Here is a 27,292-nt window from a genome sequence, read left to right on the forward strand (position 1 = left end):
CTCCAGGTTGAGACACTATTTCTCTGCTTTGGGAGGTCACAGCTCCAGTATTACAAACATGTGGTTAGAATGTCAAAGGAAAGGGTCACAAGAAAGATTCTTCAAGCTGAAGGATTGAGTGCTTCTGATTGGACCCTATGAAAGAAGTGCCTGAGGACTCTATCTACATGGTACTCCTGGGTATAGTGGGTGGCAAAAATGGATGGATGGATAGATACATGTATGCATGCTTGTGCACATGACGATTACACACAGTTTCTGTTTAAACCAAATTTTGCTCCTAAGACATTGGTTAAGTCAAGGCTGTTGTAGGAAGCACTTGTTCAAGGTACAGTAATGGTGGGATTTAACCAAGTGCCACATGACTGCGAATCAAGCTTCTTAACCACACAGCCATGCATCTACCTTTGCTCATCAAGATCCATCTCATTCATGCAAACCTAGAAAATTGGAAATTATGAAAAACAGCAACATAAAATACATTTTGAATTAATGGTTCCTCTTGTATTTCACTTTCTACATTGTTTGACATTTCATATTTTGCTTAGTTCATCTCCTCAGACCTGCATCTTTCGGGATTTATCTTCTCCATATTTTCTCATAATCACTAATCCTTTAACATTTCAAACTGAACATAAACCACATTGATCCAACTCATCATCATTGCAAACATCTTTAAACTATTTGTTTTTCTTCAGACTAAAGATTACACAATAAAATGTCTAACGTTAATTATCTTATCTCCTAATAGGTAATTTGTATTTACATGGTCAGACAAGGGACAAAACTGCATGCTATGCTGTGAATTACCTCCTGAAACCACTCTTAGCCTCTAAAAAAGGTAAGTTATTTACTATTTGATTGAAATTAAAATATAATTTAATTAAACATTTTCTTTTTTTTTTTTTTCCTTTTTGTTAATAGAATAACTGAGAAGTATTAATGTCCTCCTCCTCCTCCTCGTTGTTGCTTTGCTATTCAATGCTAACATGAATCAGACAGATTTCACAAGGTGGTGCTTTATGGCTGGATGTCCTTTCCACAAACTATTTTAATGATCTCTGATGAGATTTGTCATCTATATTAACAGTGCAATGACAATAGTAGAAACATGGTTTAAGTAATGTTTACATCGTAACCCTTTGATAGTATTTTTTTTATGTCATTCTTTCTTTGTTTACGAACTGTTGAAATTTGTTCAGCATACTGTACAATTTCATATATCTTTCTATGATACATTTGTTGTGCTTTTTATGTAGAAAAAAAAATATTTACTCTTGTTTTACTAACCTATGCAAATGATCAAATTTGTTGCATAACACAACCAATTTCTAAACTGAATATCAGTAATTTTCCAAACAAGAAATAATACAATAAAATTGGGGGTAAAATGTAAAATCAAAGAAGAATATTGCTCTGTACCACAAAACTAATTTAACAATATACTGTGTGATGTAGTTATTTATTTGAATCATTGTTTTTTTTTTCTCTTTTATTTCAGTTCCTCAACAGATCAACTTATGTTGTGCTAATGTATTACTAAAGTTGTTTCCATTTGATCCTGGCACAGTATATCCAACTTTAGAAATCTGGCTCAGTGAAAATCCAACAGAAATTACATCAAGTTTGGCTGAAACATGGGCCACTATAAAACACAAAATAAACAACTTCAAAACATAGTATGACCACCAGAGAAAACAGCAGGCTAAGATGTTATTAAAAATATCTGCATAATTATCATTTGTATTTAATTAATTTGTACATTAATAATTTAATAATTTGTATATTATTTAATAAAACAGACTGATTTTAATTTTTCATTGAAACATAAAGATGTCTTGATTATATATTTGTATATTTTAGTATGATCAGAATCTTGTCAAATTTCCAAAGAAAAGAAAAAGAAAACAAAGAAAAAAAAAAACGATTAAAATAAAATTTTTCTATTGAAACTCTACTGAAGTGTATTGAGTAATTTTTCTTTTTAACTTTTTTTTACTCCCAAGTCCCTCTTTCTAACGAAGTGCTAAAGTTAGATTATATGCAAAGTGAAAAAATAGATTGCTGTCTAATTTAAAGGAACAACAAAAACAGACAGGCAGAAGGACCAATTTGATTGAGAAAATTCACACGAATTCGTATTCTGGCATAAGTATAGATGTTTGGTTGTACTTTGAGGCTGGATGTTACTGTACAGAAAATAGCACTAATGAATTAAAATAGTCTTCAGTGATACATCAATATTTGTAGATAGGTAAATATCAGTTTATAGATATCATATGATAATAGCTTATACAATAACAGAGAATAAAGTAGAAAAATGAGGTATGATCAAAAAGGAAAACTTTTAAAAAATTGCTTTACTTACTGTATAACCAGATTTATCTCCCTTGAAATAGCTCCCTCCTTTGTTGGAAACTACTGGTGTCTGTTAAGTGTAGTGTTCAGTTTTTATAGAGTTTTCGTCCATCTCTTCTATCATCCGAAATTAGTGATTTTTCAGTGTGGATTTCAAGAGCCCTACATGGGCCATATATAGAGAGTAGAACAACCAACAAGTCACAGATACAGAGTAACTTGTTTGTGAGCTGATGCATTGCTTTGTTTGTCTTTGCCCAGGCTACCTCCTTTGTGCTACTTCTTTCAAATACCTTACAACAGCTATGCCCCAAGGCATTTAAGGAAAACTTTATCGATCATCTGACCCCTTGGATTGAAATCATAATGAGATATGTCCTTAAAATAAAAAAAAGATGGTCAACGTTATAGTAACAATTACGTGGTTTATTTTCTGGTTATGACAACGATGATCCAATCTACTGTTACAACTGCTTTTTTGTCTTGACATTTTAGCTGATCATCGACATTTCGTTCTCTGTAATGACACTTCTCAGGTACATTTAAATTCACAAAATATACTTGGATATAATCCTTTATCTTAGTGTTATGCTCATGAACATTGCGCTCCATCATTGAGATATGTATATGGACAGGTATATATATGTAAAAATTAACACTTCCTTCTCCAAACCAAGATTCGAAACCGAATCTAAGAATTCTCGGTCGTCTAAACCACCACAATCAACAGGCGTGAAAACAGGTTTTCTTTGTCCTGTCAAAAAGTGATTGATCATCTCCCTTTAACCTTCGACCTTAGGCGGAGTTCAAATGGACAGGAGCTGACCTATTTAGGTACAAACTGGACTGGCTCCTGTGCAGGTGGCACGTAAAATACACCATTTTGAGCGTGGCTGTTGCCAGTACCGCCAGACTGGCCCTCGTGCTGGTGGTACGTAAAAGCACCCACTACACTCTCGGAGTAGTTGGCGTTAGGAAGGGCATCCAGCTGTAGAAACTCTGCCAGATCAGATTGGAGTCTGGTGTAGCCATCTGGTTCACCATTCCTCAGTCAAATCGTCCAACCCATGCTAGCATGGAAGGTGGACGTTAAACGATGATGATGATGATCCTTGCCCAAGATGCCATGCAGTTAGATTGAATTCAAGACGATATGGTTGGGAAGCAATTTCTTAATCACATGACTATGCCTATGCCTAAGTCATTTATTGATATGGAAAAATAGATCCAAAGAGAATACTGATTGCACTTGAGACTTAAGTTCATTTGATAGAGTGATTGTTGTTTGATCCCAGGTGAGACTTATGATCAAAGCTCTAACTAAGACATCCAAGTTCAGCTGTATGTGTCATTGTTAATAAGGTTGATAAAATACTGCACAAAATTCCATCTGTAAAATAAAATTATAATGAGAGAAGAAGGAAGTCTTTATATGGTCACTTGACCTGCTGGAGATAACAGTTAAAATCTTCAGATCATACTTTAATGCAGGGGTTTTCAAACTGTGATCCGTGGACCACAGGGGGTCCGCAAGGACAAGACAGGGGGTCCGTGGACAGCAAATACTTTTTATGGGCAATTTGATTTTATATATGTTTTTTAATCGAAATCTTTTAATTGACAATAAACCTATTTGTTAAATACTGTTAAATAAATAAATGTAAAAATATATGTTATTTTAAGCAAATATTTATGTATAAATTTCATAAGCGTTTATAAGGGGGTCCCTAAGGTAAAGCCTGAAATATAAAGGGGTCCACAAGTCAATAAGTTTGAAAACCCCTGCTTTAATGTATTAAAAAAGGAACAGCAACATTGATTAATATAAACTGGATGGTCATGGCTGGGATATCTTCTATTATTAGTCTACAAATTAGGATTGACTTGGGGCTAAACAACCTCAGCTAACATTTAATTGATATGCATTACTGCTGCAGGTATGGCTGTGTGGTTAAGAAGCACTCTTAGCAACCATGTGGGTTTGGGTCAGTCGAGTAGTGTGGTTTTGAATCTGCTCCCCTTGGGTGAGTGTCTGCTACTGTAGCCTCAGGCTAATCTATGCCTTGTGACTGAATTTGGTTGATGGAAACAGTGGGGAAAACTGTTGTGTATACACATATGTCAGTGTGTATATTTGTACTATATGGTCTTCTTGCCATAACCTCACATGATTCACTGTTCACTTCCTGTGCATTATGCTATGTTCTGTTAATGCATTTTTGGCTTCTTTTTCTGATTAATTGTAGCTCACCTGAGTACTGTGTACAATAATTTCATTGTGTATTATAATTGCATTCTCAAGAAACCTAAAAAAAAAATTGATAAAGGGAGATGACCACGGATTCCCAAATTACCCACAATGCAACTGGACGCCATGCTTCTTCCGTTCTGACCATTTTCTGTGTTTCTGTGAAAAATTTAATTAAAAGACGAAAGTAACTAATTAAAATATATCTGCCCCACAATGGGATCCGGTCCAGTAGAAAGACTTCGTCAACTTGAAATGATTGAGCGTGATATAGCTACAGCAATTCATAGTTCAGGTTCGTAATTCCTTATAATGTCACATTGCATTGCTGGTTGTTGTTTGGAACCAAATTATTCCAGCCTTGACGGTTCTTCTTGGATATTTCTGTTGAATAAAAATACATTGTCTTGTGTAATTTCGTTTTTAAAAGACAGTAAGGTATCCTTCGATTCAAATTCGGTTACTGTTTAGGTGACCAAGACATCACATAGGGCTTATTTCGTTGTATTGTCATGTTTTTTGTCAAATCCATGTTTGTTTATTTTAGCTTTAATTATTAAAGACTTTCGCGGCGGCAGAAACGTTTGCACGAAATGCTTAGCAGTATTTCATCTGTCTTTACGTTCTGAGTTCAAATTCCGCCGAGGTCGACTTTGCCTTTCATCCTTTCGATGAATTAAGTACCAGTCGTGTACTGGGGTCGATGTAATCGATTCCCCCCCCCCCGCCAAATTTCTGGCCTTGTGCCTAAAGTAGAAAAGAATATTAAAACTTACGCAAAAATCATTGTTACAAACTTTCGTTTATTTATTAATTTATATATATTTCGGAATTAATATTTTTCTAATATAATTCTAAAATTTTTCACTCAAGTGTAATTAGCTTTAAAAATTTATGAGAAAATATGGAAAAAAATTTGTGCAAACTAGATTATTACCTGTTTCTATTGTATTTAATTTCACCGATTAGCAATTCCATGTGTATTTTCAAAATTTGGTTTTCAGTAATATTTTACCATTTCTACTTCTATGACGTACAGTAAGAAGAACTTTACACGTAAAAGATGTTAAAAGTAATTAAATGGTAATTAATGAAACCGCCGTTGACCATTGAGTTATTTACATAGAATTTCAGTTTTGAAGATATTAGAGGAATCAGTTTTATGTTGGTTACATTTTGCTAAGCATTTTAGAGGAAAGAGAAATGAGCAATTGTGATGTTTTTCTCTGAAAGCAATTAACGGCTTCGAATCGAAACTGCTGGAGAACTTAAATTAGCCTGCAACTAAATGAAGTGAGGATCATAGAAATAAGTTATGTAGTCACAGGTTATTTTTAATTAAGCAAGCAGGTAGTTGGTCAAACAGCAAAGGGCACCTGGCAAATCTGTGTGTGTTTCTGTGGTTATGTCATACGTGCACTTAACAGAAAACCATACTGCACATTCTGATAGGCAATAAAAATTCGTAGGAGAGGCTGTGTGGTAAGTAGCTTGCTTACCAACCACATGATACCGGGTTCAGTCCCACTGCGGGGCACCTTGGGCGAGTGTTTCCTATTATAGCCACAGGCCGACCAAAGCCTTGTGAGTGAATTTGGTAGACAGAAACTGAAAGAAGCCCGTTGTGTATATATATAGGGAGATGCTTGTAACCTTTGTAAGCTCTCTGAGACTAATGAGGTGAATGTAGCAAGCTGACAATTAATTTATGGAGGACCGTCTGGAGTGATTGTTTTGTTAGCAAGATAGTTATTGTTCTTTAGCACCATAACTGAGCAGACTAACGATCAGAGGTATTCCAACTATGGCCATCCTGAGAGTTGCTACAGACAGCCAGTTTTAAACACTTCTGTATGGTCTGTAATATAACAATAAATAGGAGAGGACTGAGACCTGATGGACACTTAACCTGCAGGCTAAATTTATCATTGTATCACTGACTGTATCTCTATATATGGCTAGTGTAATTGCCACAAGCCATTTATCTAGTTAGGGAGCACCAAATTACAAAACAGAATCCAGTCAAAGGCTTTCTCTGGCCCTACAAATACTCAGTATAGGAGCTTACTCCTAGATATGTACTACTATACTTATCTCTTGGAATATAGCATGGTAGTATCTCCTCCTAGTACAATGCCAAACCGCATTTCATCACTAATTCTCTTCCTGATCAATTGCAAAATAACTCTTTCTATAATTTTCTTGACCTGGTCCAACAATTTGATACCTCTGTTATTGCCTCACTCTCATAAATACTGAAATTTAGAAATAGCAGTTAAATTCTATTCCACTACCATAATATATCTCCCAGACAGCAATACTCCCAACTCACATAGGCAAAGAGAAAAAAATAACAAATCCACCCGACTTTGATTTTTTTTTCTCTTTGCCTGTATGAGTTTGGAGTATTACTGTCTGGGAGATATCTTATGGTAGTGGAATAGTATTGAACTGCTATTTCTAAATTTCAGTATGTGGTGAAGCAATTTTGCTGAATCCTAATTATAATTATGCTTATAATTATAAAATTATTGTATATATATATATATATATATATATATATATGATGGACTCTCCGGTTGAAGACAATGTATGGGCATTAAGCTTTTGCTGAATGACCTACACAAGGGATTTGTTTATAGTGATCGAATGTTTGTAGTGATGCACATTAGCTCACTCTCTCCATCAAATCAATGTAGTCTGAACAGGTGCACACAGGTGTACCATGTGTCGGGTGTCGAAGTGATCGCAGAGCAAGGTGGGATGAAGTGTTTTGCAACACATCACTTGGTCGAGGAATTGAAATCATGATTGCTAGATCGTGTGTGCAGTACCCTAACCACTAAGCCATGCACCCTCACACACACACACAATTAGGTGCAGGCTTAGGTGTGTGGTTAAGAAGCTTGCTTCCAAATCACATGGTTCTGGGTTCAATCCCACTAACATGGCTTTTTGAGCATTTGTCTTCTACAATAGCCCCAGGCCAACCAAAGCCTTGTGAATGGATTTGGTTGATGGAAACTGACGGAAATATAAGCTTGTGTGTGTGTATGAGTTTCTGTCTCTTTGTCTTGGCATCATGTGATAGTTGTTAATGAGTGTCACCATCATACAAGTTGTGTTTTTCATTTCTAGTCTTCTGTGAAACTATGTCTGCCCATGGGAAAATATCTTGTTTGGAATTAGATGAGGGTTGGCAACAGGAAGTGCATCTGGCTGTAGAAAGTTTGCTTCAACAATTGCCATTGAGCCCATGCAAGCATGGGCAAGAAGACATTAACTCAATAACGACGATGATCATTATCATCATTATTTTACATCTGTTTTTTTTTTCTTTTCATGTGTATGGGTTGTATGACAGTGTCTTGTTACTTGTCATTTCCTTCGATACATACATACAAAAAAAACCCCTTCAATCTTTGCTGTGTAAGGTATATGTAACATTTTACAGAAATAAGTACCTTAATTTTACTTTTTACTTTCTTAATCATTAATTGCTCTTCAAAATCCTCTCTAATTTAAGGTCAAGCTCTGCAAGAACTATCCAAAGACAAACCAAGTATGAAGCAAGTGGAAAGTCACACTACCAGCTTCATTAAAACACTTGAAAGTGTTGAGATTGGACTTACAAAGCAAATCAACTATCTCACTCAGGTGTCTACAGGTAAGTGAGATTTTACATTGACACAGGCATATTTTTATTATTAATTTCTGTGACATTCTCCTCCTCCTCCTCCTCATCATCATGATCATAAATAGCAACTAAAATCCTAGTCTTAACTCTTACTAGTCTAAATACTTTTAGTCTTTTCTTTTGATTATGAACATACACAATACATTCAATATCAATTTATACTCAGCATGTTCACCATGAACATTCATCATCGTCGTCGTCATTTAACGTCCGCTTTCCATGCTAGCATGGGTTGGACGATCTGACTGAGGACTGGTGAAACCAGATGGCTACACCAGGCTCCAATCTGATTTGGCAGAGTTTCTACAGCTGGATGCCCTTCTTAACGCCAACCACTCAGAGAGTGTAGTGGGTGATATATGTGTATGTATATATATATATTTATGTATATATATTTTTTAATATGAGGTCCCAGATTCACTCCGACCACATGGCATCTTGGGCAAAGCCTCAAGTCACGCTGATTCTGTCTGAGGAATTCATACAGTTATACTTCACAAATGGCTTAAACAGACACACATAAATACATCCAACCATTTTCTTTTAATGCTGTCTTCAAACAGTTCTCTGCTTTTAGTTTATTCATCATTATCATTTAACGTCCGTTGTCCATGCTGGCATGGGTTGGGCGGTTTGACCAGGGCTGGTAAGCTGGGGGCTGCACCGAATTCCAGTCTGATTTGGCATGGTTTCTTATTTCTTTATTGCCCACAAGGGGCTAAACGTAGAGGGGACAAACAAGGACAGACAAAGGGATTAAGTTGATTACATTAACCCCAGTGTGTAACTGGTACTTAATTTATCGACCCCGAAAGGATGAATGGCAAAGTCGACCTCGGCGGAATTTGAACTCAGAACGTAACGACTGACGAAATACTGCTAAGCATTTCGCCCGGCGTGCTAACGTTTCTGCCAGCTCCCCACCTTATTTGGCATGGTTTCTACGGCTGGATGCCCTTCCTATTAGAACTTTCATAAAAGCACCCACTACACTCTCGGAGTGGTTGGCATTAGGAAGGGCATCCAGCTGTAGAAACTCTGCCAAATCAGATTGGAGCCTGGTGTAGCCATCTGGTTTCTCCAGTCCTCAGTCAGATCGTCCAACCCATGCTAGCGTGGAAAGCGGACGTTAAACTATGATGATGATGAAACTTATTTTAGTGTCTTCATAAATTTTTGTTTCTTACTTTTTTTTTAGTTCTTTCTGATTTCAAGACATTTTGTGTATATCAACATTAGCTTTGTATTCAATTTCCTCCCTTAGCAATGATCTCACATATCTCAATACTACATTCTCAAGTCAAAAGCCTTTTATGTCTTCGTGTACCATGGACATCTTGTACCTTTCTCACCAGGCATCTTCGTTCAGGTGTTGTGCCAACCAATGTGGTTGTCTCCCTTGCATAAATTGGTTGCACAATTTGATGAATCATTTAAGTTACTGAACTCCTCTCGTACATGCTTAGTGAATGAGTGCTGTAAGGTGATAGTGCAGTGGCTTCCTGAAGTACAATAAACATACAATGGAAGACCTAGAAAGAAGTGCTGAGAACGGTTTCAGGAATATTGAGTTTCAAAGTCATGATCTAAACAATTAAAGAAGCTCTGTGTTGCAAAGTCATTCAATCAGTGACAACACCGGGTATGATTTTATGGAGATTTGGCTGCTATTTCTAGCAGGTCAGTTGATTATGCACAGGCTCCTTTGTTGGGTCATAATTATGGGATGATGTTGATATAGAAATAAAGCTTTGCTTTTTGGATAAATTCTAATTGTTAATTCAAACTGTAGAATGCTGTATTTCTTCAGCTTGTTTTATTATACATAGAAATTGAAGTAATGTTTGACTACCTCAGTTACACTTTGTTGAACATCAATAACACAACTGCTTAATCCATAATGTGTACAATTAAAAGTGCACTTGTAAACAGGGCTCCATTATATCATAGATTGGAAGGGGGACTTGGTTGAGGCTGCATTTTTATGGCTAAGATGCTTTTGCTGTCACTAATCCTTACTTATTTTACAAGTAAGGTATTTCTTTTCTTACTCCACTATTTAGAGAGTGCACAGCTACAGGATGTGATGTTTAGGAATGTAAACAGTTATTTTTACCAAAACAATTTCATGTGGGAAAACATGTACATGCATGTGTATGTGCTCAGACACAAACATACATATATATATATATATATATATATATATATATATATTATAGGCGCAGGAGTGGCTGTGTGGTAAGTAGTTTGCTTACCAACAACATGGTTCCGGGTTCATTCCCACTGTGTAGCATCTTGGGCAAGTGTCTTCTACTATAGCCTCGGGCCGACCAAAGCCTTGTGAGTGGATTTGGTAGACAGAAACCGAAAGAAGCCTGTCGTATATATGTATGTGTCTGTGTATGTTTGTGTGTCTGTGTTTGTTCCCCCACCATTGCTTGACAACCGATGCTGGTGTGTTTAAGTCCCCGTAACTTAGCGGTTCGGCAAAAGAGACCGATAGAATAAGTACTAGGCTTACAAAGAATAAGTCCTGGGGTCGATTTGCTCGACTAAAGGTGGTGCTCCAGCATGGCCACAGTTAAACGACTGAAACGAGTAAAAGAGTATATATATATGAGAGAGAGACAGACAGTTTCCATTTAGTTTCACCTACCAATTCGCTTGCAAGTTATGGGTTGGCCTGAGGTAATAGAAGACACTTGTGCAAGATGCCTTGCTGTGAGACTGAACCACAAACCATGTGGTAGCAAACTGAACTTTTTATTCATGGTTATCTTACGAGGTAAAGTTTCCCTGATCTATTCATTTGTAACTTTTCCTGTGGTAAGAACTGACTCAGTCTTGCTAATCAACAAGATGCTTGTCGATTTCCCAGCACTGGTGCTGTTTGTTTACAATGAGGGACCATTAAATATTATATGTCTTGTCTATGAACAGTTGACTTTTTGAATAGTTGTATTGTGCAGTACATTAAACATCTAACTTTATTATTAACTTCATGGATATACTGTTTCTTCTCCTATAATTGCTTCTTACCTTGTTCTTGTTAGCTCCATATATCTGCCCATCCCATCCTCCTTACCCTCTTCCAAACACAGCACAAAATAGTCAATCTTCCCCTGCAATTCATTGGAATTCTCTCTCTTCAAGTGTTTTCAGACATTGACCTCCTTCTCCAGTGTTGGATGACCTATAAAACCCACAATCATAGTTCCTTCATTGCCTACAAAATATTAGTAGATAACACTGTTGTTTTATATCAATCTGATCATGTTAGTGTTGAATATGGCTATTTTCTTGTAAATCTTTCCACTCTTCATACAGTAGAGATGGTCCTATTTTCATTTAGTCTGATATGATTTACATAGGGTCATAATGTACTAGCTGTCAAACAACTTGAACTCTTTACCATGTAGTCTACAGACCAATACTTAATCTCAAAGCTATTTTGCATACATGTATGTATAGTTTTAATGTTTGGGCTATATGTTGTAATTTATTGTATTATGTAAAAAAAGATGAAATGACGAAGCGAACACCAGTTTACGAGTGAGTTTTGCTATAGACATTACTTTTTTGTTTTGACTAAGTTACTGTTATACATGCCTTGAGATTAATTACTAGATATTCTTACCAAATCCATTCACAAGGCTTTGGTCAGCCTGGAGTTATAGTAGAAGACATTTACCTAAGGTGTGACATAGAATTGAACCCAAAATCATGTGGTTGAGAAGTAAACTTCTTACCACACAGCCATGCCTGTGCTTATTTAATAAGAAATATAAATATTTTTGTAAGATAGTGGATATCCTTAGCTATAGCATACAAATTGTAAAATTGTAGACAATCTGACTAGACAGTGTGATATTGGGTGCATGAAAACTGGTGAAACCCAATAAAGTTGAATTCATGAAACTTTAGCCCTCAAATTTGCCTGTTTTTTATTAAATTTAATCCTAGATTATTTTACAAAGTAACTAGATGTTTTCTCATATAGTGGTACATTTAATCCACCTAAGTAATCTAGGTTGGGTATTTCAACCTAATGTGGTTGCTGTTTGTGGGATTGTTAATAGTGCCTCTGTTGTTGTTGCTACAGCTCTGGTAGAACAGGCCAATGATATAAGGGGCCCCAGCTATGACCATTATTCTTTTCAGTGTTTCTCTGACTATTATCTTTAATTTTTAAAAGTAGAAGGGTGTGACTTGAGGGAAATTTTGGCTGCTGTTTCTAGCATGGCATGTAGATGCTTCCATGTTGGCTTATGAGTGCATCTTTTTGCTAGATTAGATCAAGAAAATGTAAATTCTTAATCCCAAGGGGTTTTTGTAAGGGTTGTGGTTCAGCTCTGGTTTCATGGCATTGAGTGAACAAGGATGGGGTGGCAATACATTACAGATAACATTCCTAATAATATGACTGGTACCAGCTCCTGATAACTAGGCAAACTGAGGTAATGGATTAAGAATATAATAATTGCAATGAATTGGAACAAATGAACCATAGGGTGATGGCTTAGACATGTTTAAACCCCGTTGCTAGTACATTATTGAGTCTGATGGTACTAGTTTACACAAGTTTATTGGACTCTGTTGTGAGTACAGATTACTGAGTCGTGATACTGGTTTAAATCTGTTTAAAAACTGCTGCTAGCATAGTCCTGAGCCAGGTTGAGCTGGTTTAAAAATATTTCAACTTTGTTGCTAATAAATTACTTTACATGTTTCAGTCAACCTAGTTTAGGCTATTTATCACTCCTTTGTATTGAATTAGGTTATTCTGTAATGCAATGCATAGATGTCTCTACCACTGGTTTTACTTTGAGTGACTATAGACTGTATACAACCTGGCTTGTGTGCATGAGTGAACTTGCTTACATTCCAGCTGGTGATAATCAGACTGATTAAATCTGTAGTTTTTTTAGAGCTTAATCTGAGAAAGGTGATAATATTCATGACCTTTGCATGTTCTCTCAGACTGGTACATCCTGAACATATAGGGAAAAATATGGTTTGACAGATTGCAACAGAGTGAACTTCACTTATAGTACTATAGGTGGTACTGTTAATCTATCTTTTTTGTTTACTATTCCTAGGAGAGTTATGGGGGTAGAGTTCTCAAGCATTTCCTCCACTGTCCTTTCAGAAGCATCTGTCAGACTTTCTAGGGGTGAGTAACTGAGATTATGGATATTATCCAACTATTTCATTCTTGGTCGACTCCATCTTGCAATTCCTTCCTGCGACATTCTAATTGCATGTCTGTAGCACAAGAGCTGTGACCTCTTAATGTGAAGAAACAACTTGAACTGGAAGGACTCCCTGAACTCTGAGCAACATGTCATGTTGAGTAATGTTATTCCAGAAATCCTTCAGAGAAACCCTGTTTTAGCCACTTTTATCCACAATCGTACTTTCTTCCGTATAAAATTGAATCTTTTTTTTTCAATGTAGCACTGTGCCTCTTAACTTTATACTTATTTACATATCTCATTGCTTGCAGGTCAACCCCATGAAGGTTCTTGTTATGCAGCACAGAAAGATCTCCTGATGGCCATGCATAGAGTTGAACATGTCAAAAGCAGACTTAATGAACTTGAAAAAATTCACAATGAACATTTACATGGTTACCTTGCATCTTCTCCACAAGGCTCTGGCATGCGCAAGCTATTTCAATCATCACAGATTTAAGCTAAATTAGCAATATGGGAAGCTGGACTTAATTTGATATAGTAAGTACCATATCAATCCAGGATTCACATGAGACTATCATTTCTCTAAGGAGTGATTATCTGCTTTCATCATCATCATTTAACATCTGTTTTCCATGCTGGCATGTCAAGAAAAAAAGAATGTGAATTAAGATTGAAGCATGTAGGGATTTTAGAAAAAGGGCATGGAACTTTTGGTAAATAAGATTCTTGCCCAAAGAGACAATGCATCAGACCAGTTTTTCATAGACTATATACATTGATTTCTTATACAAAATATTTCCCTTCTTCCTAAAAGCCTTTGAAGAAATCAATCACAATAAATTCTTGGCTGTTAGATTCTCCAGTCTGGTTTCAGCTTCAACATCAGTCCCTGCATTAATCTTAAATGCACCATCATATCCCTAAAGTTGTCATTACATCTAAAGAATCATTATCAAAAGACTTAATTTTATGAAATAAAGTGTCTTTTCTATACTTATTGCATATATTTCTTCTGTTGATGTTGTATGTCACATTTAGCACTGAACATATCTTTATAGCTAGAAAGAGCAGCCAAATCTTCAAGGCTGCTATTTACATTAAGGTGTCTTGCATGTACCATTTTGAAAAATTTGTTATAGACAGAACAAGGGAAGTGACACCATATAAATAGCCACAATATGAACCCATATCTTCTCTTACTCCAAGTGATAGTCCACAATACTAGTTCACTTCACTTTGCAATGGATAGTTACTGGCTAAAGTCAACAAGATCATTAAATCCAAGATTGGATTATTGTAGATATTACCTAATGAAACGCATGACTTTTTTTTCTTACAAAGCTCTTCCAACACAATGTACTCTAGCTTGAATTTTGTGGTTCAAAAGAGTGACCATTGTATATTTAATCTTCACAAAGCATGTTCAATGAAAAACAGCATTTTATACTCAAGGACTATCAGCTGAGAAAGTCTGCAGTGCTCAACCTATAAACAAGTTATTGCATGTGTCTACCTAGTGCAAACAAAGTTGACTAGTGCTACTGAACAATGAAAAACTGAGGATGGCAAAAATAAACAGTTTCTTCTAGAGAAGAATTTTCTTTTTAATGAGAACAAAATTGTGAAAAAATACAGGAATTTCTTTGGAAAAGCAGAAATTAACAAGGAAAGAACAATGCAAAAGAAAAAATGGAAAATTATATATAAATAACAACAACAGAAGGAGAACAAAAATCATTTAATAAACAAATCAATTTTTGTTGAGGTGGTTTTTTTCCCCCCTTTTTTTTGGTGAGTTTTTTTTTTTAAAGAAAATCAGCTTTAGATTTTGTTCTGTTTATAACAGAATAAAGAAAAAAAATTATATTGAAGAGTGTTGGTCTAATTTATCTTCTTTCAAGAAACAAATTTAGAACTATAGGCAGAATTAGTGAGGTTAAAAAAATTATAGATGCTCAACTTATTCAGAATTCTTTTCATTGAAGAATATTAGTTTTGTTTTAGTAAACCTTTATCAACAACAGTCACAATGGCCTCGTATAGGAGTTACTTTGTAAGGCTATCATGAGTCAACAATATTGGAGGGAGGGAGAGGATATTTTTCAGCTAATCTTTCTATTTAATAATAATAGTAATAATAATAATAAAGCCTAAAAATAACCAGTTACTGGACGATATTTTTTATACATTGCATGATTAAGGCTGTTCTTAAAAATAAAAATAAAGATCATAGGGGCATGTCTTTAGGAAATCTTAAGTAAAAAGGGGCAAACAATGGAAAATTAGAATAATATGTGCAAAATGTAATTAAACTAACTGTACATGATTGAAGCAAATTTGTTAAACATTGGAAAAACAAAAAGACAAATTAGAAAACAGGCCAATGCATAAAAAAAAAATACAATAAAGAAGAGGGAGAAAAAAAGTTTGTGATGTTTTATAAAATATATCTATGAGACGAGGAGAAAGGGAGTAGGGACAAAAAAAAAAAAAAACAGAAAAAAAAAAGGCAAGTCAGAATGATTTATAGTCATTGCATAACCAAGAAACCTCCATATTCTAACCTTTAAGACAATAAGTTACACCCAGAAACTCTGATGAGGATTTTAGTTGCCTAAAAAAATAAAATAACAAATAATTAAAGAAAAAAAAGTTATACTGAAGAAACACTATTTCATAATAGTAATGTTTTAATCTTACAGTTTGGACACAGATTCAATCTAATTTGTCCACATACATCCACAGACTGGTTGTTTTTTAACCACTGTTGTCTTCATCTTTGAATACATTCCAGAAATAGTGCAGAGAGGTTTCAAAGGACAGTCATTTTGACAGTTTCTTCCCCATTCACTTTTTTTTTTCTTCTGTAATTGGGGGAGATTTAATTTTGTTATTGAAATAATTTTGTTTTGGGGTTGTTTGTTGTTGTTTTCTATTTAAGCAAATATAGCAGCTGATGCTCTTGTTAGGATGTCCTGCTTTAGAATTTTTTTTTTTTTTAATATTTAGTTCCCTGCTTCACAAACTCCAGAAACATACAAGAATCCATTAGTGCTCAAATGAAGAAAGAAAAAGAAAGCAGCTTATGTAGTTCTTATATATAACATTATATATATACACACATACATGCAAGCATGCATATGCCTAGTTATGTACATACATACAAAGACAGACAGATAAGAGGCAGGCATGAGGAAAAGTAGGAAGGGAGAAATAAATAGGATTCAAAAAAAAAAAAAAAAAAAAAAAGTTAAAAGCCCATGTGTAGAAGAATAGTTTTTTTACATTTCCTTTTTTTCAAAGAGCTGCTGAACCAAAAAAATATATGTATATATAAGAACCTTATATTTTGTTCAATTACCAGTACTCTTTTTTTCCCTCATAAAAATACCAGTTGTATGTGAAACACAAAATATACTAGAGCAGTCTTCTGAGGAACAAAGAAAACTGGTTATATAAGCTTAGATTTAAAACTTTCCTTTAATATTTTATTTTAGAGAATTACACAATTTACTGTATTAAATACCCTCTCTCATATATATATATATATATATATATATATGTTTGTGTGTACATGTTTTTGTATAAATTTCGCTACTTGGTGTTTCATGCAAGTCTTGCTCTTTCATGCTGTCTGAGTGAATGCTGCACATGAAACAATGTAGCTCTGCTATACTTAGAGAGAAGTCTTTCTAATTTGCATTTCTAAATTAGTGTGTTGGTGAAGTGTTTGTTTGTAGTTCATTTTTAGCTGATGATACATCTAGGTACTACTCAGAGTTTCTTGTTTCCATGTGTTCGTCAAGTGACCACAAAGGCAAGGAACAAAGATGCAATGGAATGAATCATCAGCTACATGTATTATGTATATTTTCCCTATTTGTATAAGATTATATATAGTTTGTTTTTCATTAATTATTAAGGTGTCTAACTAACATTACCAATATCTACCTATATTTGGAGCAAGGAGGAGAGTAATGAATTTTGAGTAATATAATTTAGTGAATTACAAGACAGCCACTGTTTAGGTAATGAAGAATATTAATTAATTAAAATAAGCTGTTTCAGGTTGACAAACTGAACCTGTAGACAAATGAAAAGAGAAGGAAGTAAACTTATTTAAATACATATATATGTGTGTGTGTGTGTATATATATATATATATATATATATATATATATATATATATATATACATACTTACATACACACACAAACACACACGTGTGTGTTTGTGAAGATGTGTTACTTGGTTTTACATTTAATAATATTTGAAGAAGTTAACTGACCTTTCGTTAGTTGCAACTAAAAATAGCAGCTGTTTGTAAAAAGAGAGAGAGGGGGGAAAGTGAGAAAACAACAACAACAACCAAAGTGAAAAATGTTGAGCACAGGTGTCTGTATGATGATGAATTTTGGTAGAAGTGGTGGAGGTGTCATTAGCAAATCTCTCAAATAGATAAATCAGTGTACTGTACACACATCAGCCTAATCGCCCACCAGATTTTGAATGTTGCACCAACCATTGCAAAGTTATATCTGAAAGAGAAGAAACAATAGAATGAGTGAATTTCATTTGGAAGAAGGACTCTGAGATGGGTTTACTGTTAATAATATAAAATTATAATTGAACATTTAATTACTAGAGGTACAGTGACTATGAGATTAATGTATTAGAATCTTTTTGGTTGTAGTCACAGACTTTATATTTTTGCAATTTTAATCCAGTTGTTTTCAAATTTGGCTATATTGATTTAGTTATGTATGCTAATCATCTTTCATCTTTTACTTGTTTCAGTCATTTGACTGCAGCCATGCTGGAGCACCGCCTTTAGTCAAGCAAATCGACCCCAGAGCGTATTATGAAAAGGAAACTCATTTTTGCCATAAATTTATAAATAAAATGTTAACAGCTGTTAAAGTTTACAAATGTTAGGTAATTTTAGCTAACCAAAAGCCATTGTTATACACTTGACTGTAAATCTCACTTTGCTGTCTTGTTTCCTTAGTAACAAGCTAAGCTGTTGAGTGGAATTTGGTTGATTGAAGCCATGTGAAAGACCACCATATAGATCTGTGTGTGTGAGCATATTATACATACATATATCATCATCATCATCATCGTTTAACGTCCGCTTTCCATGCTAGCATGGGTTGGACGATTTGACTGAGGACTGGTGAAACCGGATGGCAACACCAGGCTCCAGTCTGATTTGGCAGAGTTTCTACAGCTGGATGCCCTTCCTAACGCCAACCACTCAGAGAGTGTAGTGGGTGCTTTTACGTGTCACCCGCATGAAAACGGCCACGCTCGAAATGGTGTCTTTTATGTGCCACCCGCACAAGCCAGTCCAGGGGCACTGGCAACATATATATATATATATAATCATTTACTGCCTAATTTTTTCATGCTTGTATGTATCAGACGAAATTTGCTGAGATGAATTTTCTACAGCCAGATGCTCCTCCTGTCACCAACCCTCACCGGTTCCCAAACAAAGTAAAATTACCCCCATGACCAGACATTTTTTTCACAAATGATTAGAAACGAACAACATTGCTTGCATGGTATTGACGCTGGTTTAAGATGCCAAAAAGGAACACACACACATTATGAGCTTCTTTCAGTTTCCTTCTATTAAATCTACTCACAAGGCTTTGGTTGGTTTGAGGCTATATAGTAGAAGACACTTGCTCAAGTGTGCTACAAAATGGGACATTATGAGCTTCTTTCAGTTTCCTTCTATTAAATCTACTCACAAGGATTTGGTTGGTTTGGGGCTATATAGTAGAAGACACTTGCTCAAGTGTGCTACAAGATGGGACTGAAATTGAACTCATATAGTTTGGAAACAAGTGTCTTAAGCATACATTGCATAACACAAGTCTGGAGTACCTGAGGAATAACACTTTGAACCACATTGGAAAAGACAGGTTTAGAGTATCAGGGAAGCAGCACTTTGATCAAACTCAAACCTTCAATCAGCCAGCATTATGCAATATATTCTTACGGCAATGTTAACACAGACGACAAAAGATAAAATTCTTGCAACTACTTAGAATTGTCAACAACTGAAACAATAGTAAAACGGGACGTTTCTGAAGTCTATGAGACATATCAAAAGGTATTACTTACCTATGTTTTCTTTTTCTTTACATGATATGGAATAGCAACAAATTTCTCTATCCTGAATAGCAGATAAATTCCTAAGAACAGAACAGAAAACAAAATTAGTCAAGTGAAATAGATATAGATTATTTTAAAAAACGGTTTTTTTTTTTTAAACAATATACTTGGAAATAACAGAAACATCACGAAATGTTCTGAAGATCACAATATTCATTATTATACTTTTAAATTCATTCATTTTTTCCTGCTAGTGTGAAAGGCTCTCAGAACACCTTAACATCTTACTAGTCTTAGAGGTACTTTGTTGCTATTTTGGAATGACCAGCCACTCTATAGCCACAACTGGGTTTATTTTATTCAAACTTCCAACAAAACTGAAGAATTCTCTCTGCCTCTATTTACCTCTATTTCCTGGACATGGCTTGTACAGCTCTTACCAACCACTCGTCTATCTCCAGTTTTCACATTGACCATCAGATAAGGAATCTGGGGACCCTGTCAAAGGCTTTCTCCAAGTCAACAAAAGCCAAGTACAGAGGTTCATCTTTGGCTAGATATTTCTCCTGCAGTTGCCTTACCAGAAACAAGTCCAACAAATACGATTCCACACAGTTTCCATTTCTTATCTACTACATTTTATTCACAAGGCTTTGTAGGAGACACTTGTCCACATGCTGCCTAGTGGGATTAAACCTGAAACCATGTGACTGAGAAACAAACATCTAACCACATGGCCATGTCCAAAAAGGATAAAAAAAAAAAGTGAAGTTGTACTCGATGTTCTGGTGTAGTTAATAAGATAGGCAGCCAGAAATTACTTGAAAGACTTGCTGGAAGATGCAGATAAGTTTTGTAAAGTCACATGACACACTTATAAATTGGGAGTGGAACTATAAAATAGTACAAGTAGTAGTTAGAGCTTGGAGCCAAAATGAGTTCAATGGGATGCTAATATCTAACAACATAGATATTCTCTTTGGTAAACTGGTAAACTAAACAAAAAATGACAGGCTTTACATTGTATGATAATGAAACACAGACAATAAATTTAATGGATACTCTTTACTCTCTTTACTTGTTTCAGTCATTTGACTGGCCATGCTGGAGCACCGCCTTTAGTCGAGCAAATCGACCCCGGGACTTATTCTTTGTAAGTCTAGTACTTATTCTATCGGTCTCTTTTTACCGAACCGTTAAGTTACGGGGACGTAAACACACCAGCATCGGTTGTCAAGCAATGCTAGCGGGACAAACACAGACACACAAACATACACACACACACACACACACACACACACATATATATATATATATAAACATATATACAGCAGGCTTCTTTCAGTTTCCGTCTACCAAATCCACTCACAAGGCTTTGGTCGGCCTGAGGCTATAGTAGAAGACACTTGCCCAAGGTGCCACTCAGTGGGACCGAACCTGGAACCATGTGGTTGGTAAGCAAGCTACTTACCACACAGCCACTCCTGCGCCTATGATGTACATGATTGAAGAGAAACAAGTTGGGTATGAACCATTGGATATACAATATACACCTAGTAGAAATGTTGGGTTTGGGTCAAGATGTGAATGAGAACTGAAGAAGTTAATAAGGTAAACAAACTATACATAGAGAGGAGGTAAGTAATGAATGATGCACAGCAGATGAAAAGAAAGCAACAAAAGATCTGAATGAAATAGATTTTACTCTAGAGTATTTGAGCTGAGAGAACATAGATTAAGGTTGTATGATAATTGCTGTCATCAAGAATAAACAGTCTTTTAAAACAATGACGGTAATTCACTTACATTTTTTCAATAAGATCTTTCTCATCTAGGGCTCTGGGCAAGTCTCGTTTGTTTCCCAACACCAACACAGGAATACCCTGTAACTGTGGCTTGTCTAGTAAATTATGCAACTCATTTCTTGATGCCTCCGTCTTCTCCAGGTCAGCGGCATCTACCATATAACTAGAATTAAATACAAACTAAGTTAAAGCAGAAAAAAAAAAAAACAAATACAAATTTTCATAAAATTAATACACAGACACGCTAGAACTTCTGAAATATGGTATACAAGAATATTTTATTTTGGTATTTGGTTTGCAAAATTTTTGATGTGGACTTGTGCATTGAAACCTATTTTGTGATATCTTGGGAGGGTCATTTAACCAATTGACAAATAAAAACAGAGAACTGAAATAGAACCTGTGCATGTGTTTATTATTGGCATAATGACCCTACTGCGATATCAAAAAAAAAAAAAAAAGGGATTCAAGAAATCATATTAATATCTTTTAGTTGTATCTACACTACCTTCCAACCAATATTTCTATTAGTCATTTCTAGGTGGTGTATTTTTAATGAAATATTTCCTCTGCATCTATTTAGAGATTTTTATTATTCACAGGGTTCATATTCTCTGACCCACTGTTCAACTTTCATGCAAGACTGCACTATTTGAATCACTGACGTTTTTAAAATCAATATTGAAATCCCACACACTAAACCTAAATAACAGAAACTTCAGGAGTTTGTCAAGTTGGTTTCCTCTCCCCAGTGCAGTTTAATATTTTCCTGGAAAATGTGTAAGAGATACAATATAACCTGCTTTTCCTTTGGAGGATGGAAGTAATTCTAAAGTCACCAATATTTCTCGATTACAAGTTATATATTTTAATTATCAAGTGGGTGAGCTGTGATGAGAGCATCACTATATATATAGTTGGATTTAAGAAGCATCAGATGTGGTGTGCAAGAGAGATGACTGCACTGGTATGGTCATGTGTTGCAAATAAATGAGGACAACTGTGTGAAAAAGTGTCACACTCTAGCAGTTGAGGGAACCTGTGGAAGAGGCAGACCCAGGAAAACCTGGGATGAGGTGGTGAAGCACGACCTTTGAATATTGGGCCTTACTGAGGCAAAGACTAGTGACCGGGACCTTTGGAGATATGCTGTGCTTAAGAAGACCCAACAAGCCAGAACCGCCTGACTGGCCCTCATGCCAGTGGCACATAAAAGCACCCACTACACTCTTGGAGTGGTTAGCATTAGGAAGAGCATCCAGCTGTAGCCATCTGGCTCACCAGTCCTCAGTCAAACCATCCAACCCATGCCAGCATGGAAAGCAGACGTTAAACGATGATGATGATGATGATATATATTCTAGCTAAGACCCACAAATCTTATTAAACTGTAAAAGCATCAGCCAATGTGGGAGCCTATATGCAGTTGCTTGACTTGCAAGAAATAGTTGTTAGATCGCCTTATAATACTCCACCTTCTTAGAAAAAAACCTGTTAGATAATGTGGTCTTAAGTTCTCTACACATTGGAAAAAAGATGGAATGGACATGCTTGAATGCCTTTGATCTGAGCTGACTAGGGCTAAACAACTATAGAAACTGTTCAATTCTTATGGTTCCTCTTACTGATAACTTCTATTAATACTGCAACAATCTTTAAAAGATTACTGTGACCTATCAGACAGCAAAGAGTGACTCCTATGTTACTAGTACATATATCAATGACCATAACTTAGATTCCAACATAAGAGGTTAAGATCTGGGCAGAGCACATATTTTAAAACAATTGTTTTTTATTTACAGTTTTTCAAACTGGTGGAAAGAAGAGACTTAGTTAAAATGCTTGCAACAGAGACTACTTTGCTAGAGCCCCCTCCCACCACCACCACCACCTCTGAGACAGGTGACCTAAGTTAATCAAAAAAAGAAAAAAAAATTTTAAGATAGCAAGGTAAAAAAAAAGCTCATGGGGATTAGGCATTAGGCAGTTCATTGTTGCAGATTAAACATGTTAATTAAATGACCCTCCCCCAACAGAGGAATGTTTTATCAGAAACAAAAGATTTGCAGCTTGCACCTTATTGTTCTGCTGACTACCTGGTAACACTAAATCAGAGTTGATTGGAAGCAACATGGTCACTGTGAAAACGTCAAGAATAGATTTTCATATACACAGTAAAGATAATTTCTAGATGAGGTAACAGCGAAACTTATAAAGTTTTATGAAAGGGAAAAAAATTCTACTTGAACAACTTCAAAGAATATGTTATGTAAGAGATTATGAAATTTCTAAATACTAGCAAAAACAGAAGAAATAAATAAATAAATATATATATATATATATATATATATATATATATATATATATATATAGCATGACTAGACACATCAAGAAAACTGAGTTGTTAAAATTCTATACAGCATCTTGTAGATAGAAGGAATCGAGCTAAAAAGATTGACTAAAATGAGAAGCATATATGAAAATACACTATGAAATTGACTCATTTATACAATCAAAAGTAAATAGTCAGCTAAATCAAACTTAATCTTGGGTTTAATGACAGTACTTTCATTGAAGAATAACAGTTGTTATAATATTTTAGGTATATTTTTGAAGAACTATTTCTTATTCTAGTATATGTGGTGTGAGTTCTGTAAATCTGAATATTGATAGGGTATATTTTATTTATACATGCATGTCATTCAACATAAAAACTTGGTTGGTGTAGGAATTGAACCCCTTTGTCAGCCAGTCAAACTGAAATAAGCAGCAGTTTACTAGCCCCAAATAAGCCTTGATCAGAGAGGTATGTGATCCTGAAGTCTTTCGACCATATAGTGTATTTGGTACAACAAAATATCCAAGACACCAGGGTATGATTTGAAAGCGGTTTGGATGCTATTTCTAGCAGGTTGTTTTTGAAGCACAATTATGTATGTTGCTCTTGTGGACGTTGACAACATTCAAAGATTACAATAATAATAATTTGAACTGGTAACAATGTTGTCAACAGTAATCCTGTATCATAACCTCACAGCCATTGCACTACTCCAGTTTACAATATTATTGTTATTTATCAAACACATTGACTAACTTCTCGCTGGCAACAACCTACACTGTGTGTACTCTACGGAGTAGTGGTAACTGATGTAAATATGAGTAATAATGATTTTTTTTACTCAAGTCACAAGGCCATAGATTTTATTGAAGCATAAGAGTGTAACTTGCAATATCCAAGACTACCTTCAGAAAAATGACAGAAGAAGTGAAGAGAAATAGCTTTAATGAAAATCAAATCTTTAGATTTAAACGATGTTTAAAGTTTTAATATTCACTTAGTAAGAACTGAGTAATATTGGAAAGTTGTAGTGTTTTGCTCTATCAAAAGCTTCCACTTTCAGAGGAATACCCAGGACTTGCTTATATATTCTACCATGAATACCAAACAGAAAAACTCCCGTGAGTCAAATAAACAAGAGTAAAAATTGAATATTATTCCAGAAATAAACTATTAACAGTCTTATTTCGAGAAGTTGTACATTGGAAAGGCTGACAGCTGTTTCCTCTCTAAGTAAACAACAAACCATAAAAATACATCACCACTTAATCAAGAACAAGCAACAACTCGACAGATAATCAATACCAATGAATAAAAAAAAAAAAAAAAAAAAAAAGAAAATTATTGCTTCAATTAAAATAGAAAAAATACAACAAAACCTAACAAGATCTGGGATAAAAATCCATGGAACAAATAGTTACTGGAATAAAATGGTTTTAATTTACCCCTCCACCATCCTCTCAAAATAACATAATTGAAATGATATTTGTTTTTTGGTGTTTAATGCTTGTGGAACAAGAATGAAATGTTTATTGATTTCATAACTGATCATATAATAGAGTGGTGACTCAACACAGATTGTATTCTGGGGTAATGATCAAAGTATATCAATAAAATGACGTAGATTATGAGTACACACTATTTGCTCCTGGAATAAAAAAAAATCTACTTCTTATTACTAAGTATAACACGTTCACAGAGGGAAGCAGTTTTATTGGGATTCACAAACTAAATAGTATGAAGAATATAACACTGGTTTAATATTCTAAGTTGTATGTCACACTGGACTTTAAAATAAAATGATTTCGTTGGTTAAAAATATCAGCATCTTTCTTTATAGCTTTCGGAGGGAAAATCTTCCATTTTCTTAATGTGACCCACGTGGAAATAAAAACAGCCTTAATCCTTATTTAATTTTGATTCATATGATCATACTGTATAAAGTGGTTTTCAAGGAATTGCACTATGGATTAAAAAAGTCACGTGCCAAGAAAAATTTGACAAAATCAACCAGGAAAAGAGGGGCTGCTTTAAAAACAATTTTGAAACTAACTCTTTCATCATAATTTACATAAGAATCATTCTGTTAAGATTCAAACACCAGCTTCAAGAAAAGTGAACTTAAGGCCCTGCTTGATCTGTAGAAAAAGCGTAGGTAGAACCTTCATAAGATGTACCCAGTGTAAGCTATGGACACATAAGAGGTGCAGCAATATCATAGGAAGACTAACTGGGAAAATAGTTTCTGTATGTGGCAAATGCTCAGGTGCTATAAACACTAAAAATGTGCAGAGAGCAGCTTCTGTCACATTCCAGGGAGAAAAACTAGAAGTAGTTAATAGCTTCCATTACCTAGGGAACCAAGTCAGTAGCAGGGGTGGATGCTCTGAAAGTGTAGCTGCTAGAATAAGAATAGCCTGGGCAAAGTTCAGAGAGCTCCTACCTCTGCTGGTGAGAGAGGGCCTCTCACTCAGAGCAAAAGGTAGACTGTATGACGCATGTGTACGAACAGCCATGCTACATGGCAGTAAAACATGGGCCGTGACTGCTGAGGACATGTGTAAGCTTGTAAGGAATGAAGCCAGTATGCTTCGCTGAATGTGTAATGTCACTGTGCATACACAACAGAGTGTAAGCGCCCTGAGAGAAAAGTTGGATTTAAGAAGCAACATAGTATTGGACAGTCTAGAGCTATAGAAGACAGTTGCCCAAGGTGCTGCATAGCAGGCAAGAACTCAAAGCTATGTGGTTGTAAAGTAAAAATCTTAACCACACAGCGATGTCTGTAACTACACATAAACACAAACTGACACAAGTAAACGGTTAGTGATTAACTTACGTATACATATTATGTATGTGAAATCTGAGATGGCTCACAAGATCACATGTATATTTTATGTGTATGTGTGATACTAATATACAGTAAAAAAACAAATGTATCATTAACTGTTTACATATAAACTAAACGTATTGAATGCAGGTTTTGTTTTGTTTGTACATATAGACACACACATTTTATATCAAGCACTTTGTAGACAATAGTGTTATTTACAAATTTCCAACATGTCAATCACTAATTTGCTGGCTTTACAATGGCAATAACGACCACAGAATGCCTGTGTAACTCTAGAGTAATAACTACAAGATATATTTGTTTGAAAGCATCATTTTACCAATTTTATAGCTGTCTACATTTTTCACTAACACACACAAATAAACACATACATACAGACTTCTGTACAATTTTCATCCACAGAATCTTGCTCATAAGGCGGTGAGCTGGCAGAAATGTTAGCACGCCGGGCGAAATGCTTAGCGGTATTTCGTCTGCCGCTACGTCCTGAGTTCAAATTCCGCTGAGGTCGACTTTGCCTTTCATCCTTTTGGGGTCGATAAATTAAGTACCAGTTACACACTGGGGTTGATGTAATCGACTTAATCCCTTGTTTGTCCCCTCTATGTTTAGCCCCTTTGTGGGCAGTAAAGAAATAAGAATCTTGCTCATAAGAAATTAGCCAACTC

General features: G+C 35.3%; 3 protein-coding genes and 1 long non-coding RNA gene across 7 annotated transcripts in view; 2 read left to right on the forward strand and 2 right to left on the reverse strand.

Moving 5' to 3' along the window:
- LOC106884374 (uncharacterized) overlaps positions 1-1,957 on the forward strand; it is a 70,068-nt gene extending 68,111 nt beyond the window's left edge. For all 4 annotated transcript variants that reach the window (XM_089349890.1, XM_089349889.1, XM_089349892.1 and 1 more), the window contains 2 exons: positions 752-841; positions 1,502-1,957. In XM_089349890.1, the coding sequence (XP_089206016.1) occupies positions 752-841; positions 1,502-1,680 (269 nt within the window). In that variant the 3' untranslated portion in view covers positions 1,681-1,957. The remainder of the gene's footprint in view (positions 1-751; positions 842-1,501) is intronic.
- Positions 1,446-4,535, reverse strand: LOC149136788 (uncharacterized). The gene is made up of 2 exons (XR_016241276.1): positions 2,369-4,535; positions 1,446-1,645 (listed from the first exon to the last, which is right to left on the reverse strand). It is a non-coding gene; the product is annotated as an uncharacterized LOC149136788 (long non-coding RNA).
- A 147-nt stretch (positions 4,536-4,682) lies between these two features.
- On the forward strand, positions 4,683-14,494 carry LOC106884384 (mediator of RNA polymerase II transcription subunit 11). The gene is made up of 3 exons (XM_014935738.3): positions 4,683-4,901; positions 8,133-8,273; positions 13,810-14,494. The coding sequence occupies exons 1-3, from the start codon at positions 4,823-4,825 to the stop codon at positions 13,995-13,997; spliced, it is 408 nt and encodes a 135-aa protein (XP_014791224.1). The 5' UTR covers positions 4,683-4,822; the 3' UTR covers positions 13,998-14,494.
- Positions 14,495-15,224: 730 nt separating this feature from the next.
- The window catches only part of LOC106884383 (ADP-ribosylation factor-like protein 8B), a 63,314-nt gene continuing 51,246 nt past the window's right edge, over positions 15,225-27,292 (reverse strand). The window contains exons 3-5 of the mRNA XM_014935737.3: positions 21,434-21,595; positions 19,637-19,707; positions 15,225-18,039 (exon numbers count right to left, since the gene is read on the reverse strand). Of these exons, the coding sequence (XP_014791223.1) occupies positions 17,984-18,039; positions 19,637-19,707; positions 21,434-21,595 (289 nt within the window). The 3' untranslated portion in view covers positions 15,225-17,983. The remainder of the gene's footprint in view (positions 18,040-19,636; positions 19,708-21,433; positions 21,596-27,292) is intronic.

The sequence above is a fragment of the Octopus bimaculoides genome, chromosome 3, assembly GCF_046866305.1.
Source record: "Octopus bimaculoides isolate indiv1 chromosome 3, ASM4686630v1, whole genome shotgun sequence".
Classification (NCBI taxonomy): Eukaryota; Metazoa; Mollusca; class Cephalopoda; order Octopoda; family Octopodidae; genus Octopus; species Octopus bimaculoides.

What these genes read in the sequence shown, in the direction of transcription:
- LOC106884384 (XM_014935738.3), top strand. Translation starts at nt 4,823, where the DNA reads ATGGGATCCGGTCCAGTAGAAAGACTTCGTCAACTTGAAATGATTGAG. An exon ending in TACAGCAATTCATAGTTCAG is followed by an intron (nt 4,902 to 8,132) that starts GTTCGTAATTCC and finishes CTCTAATTTAAG; the next exon opens with GTCAAGCTCTGCAAGAACTA. An exon ending in TCTCACTCAGGTGTCTACAG is followed by an intron (nt 8,274 to 13,809) that starts GTAAGTGAGATT and finishes CATTGCTTGCAG; the next exon opens with GTCAACCCCATGAAGGTTCT.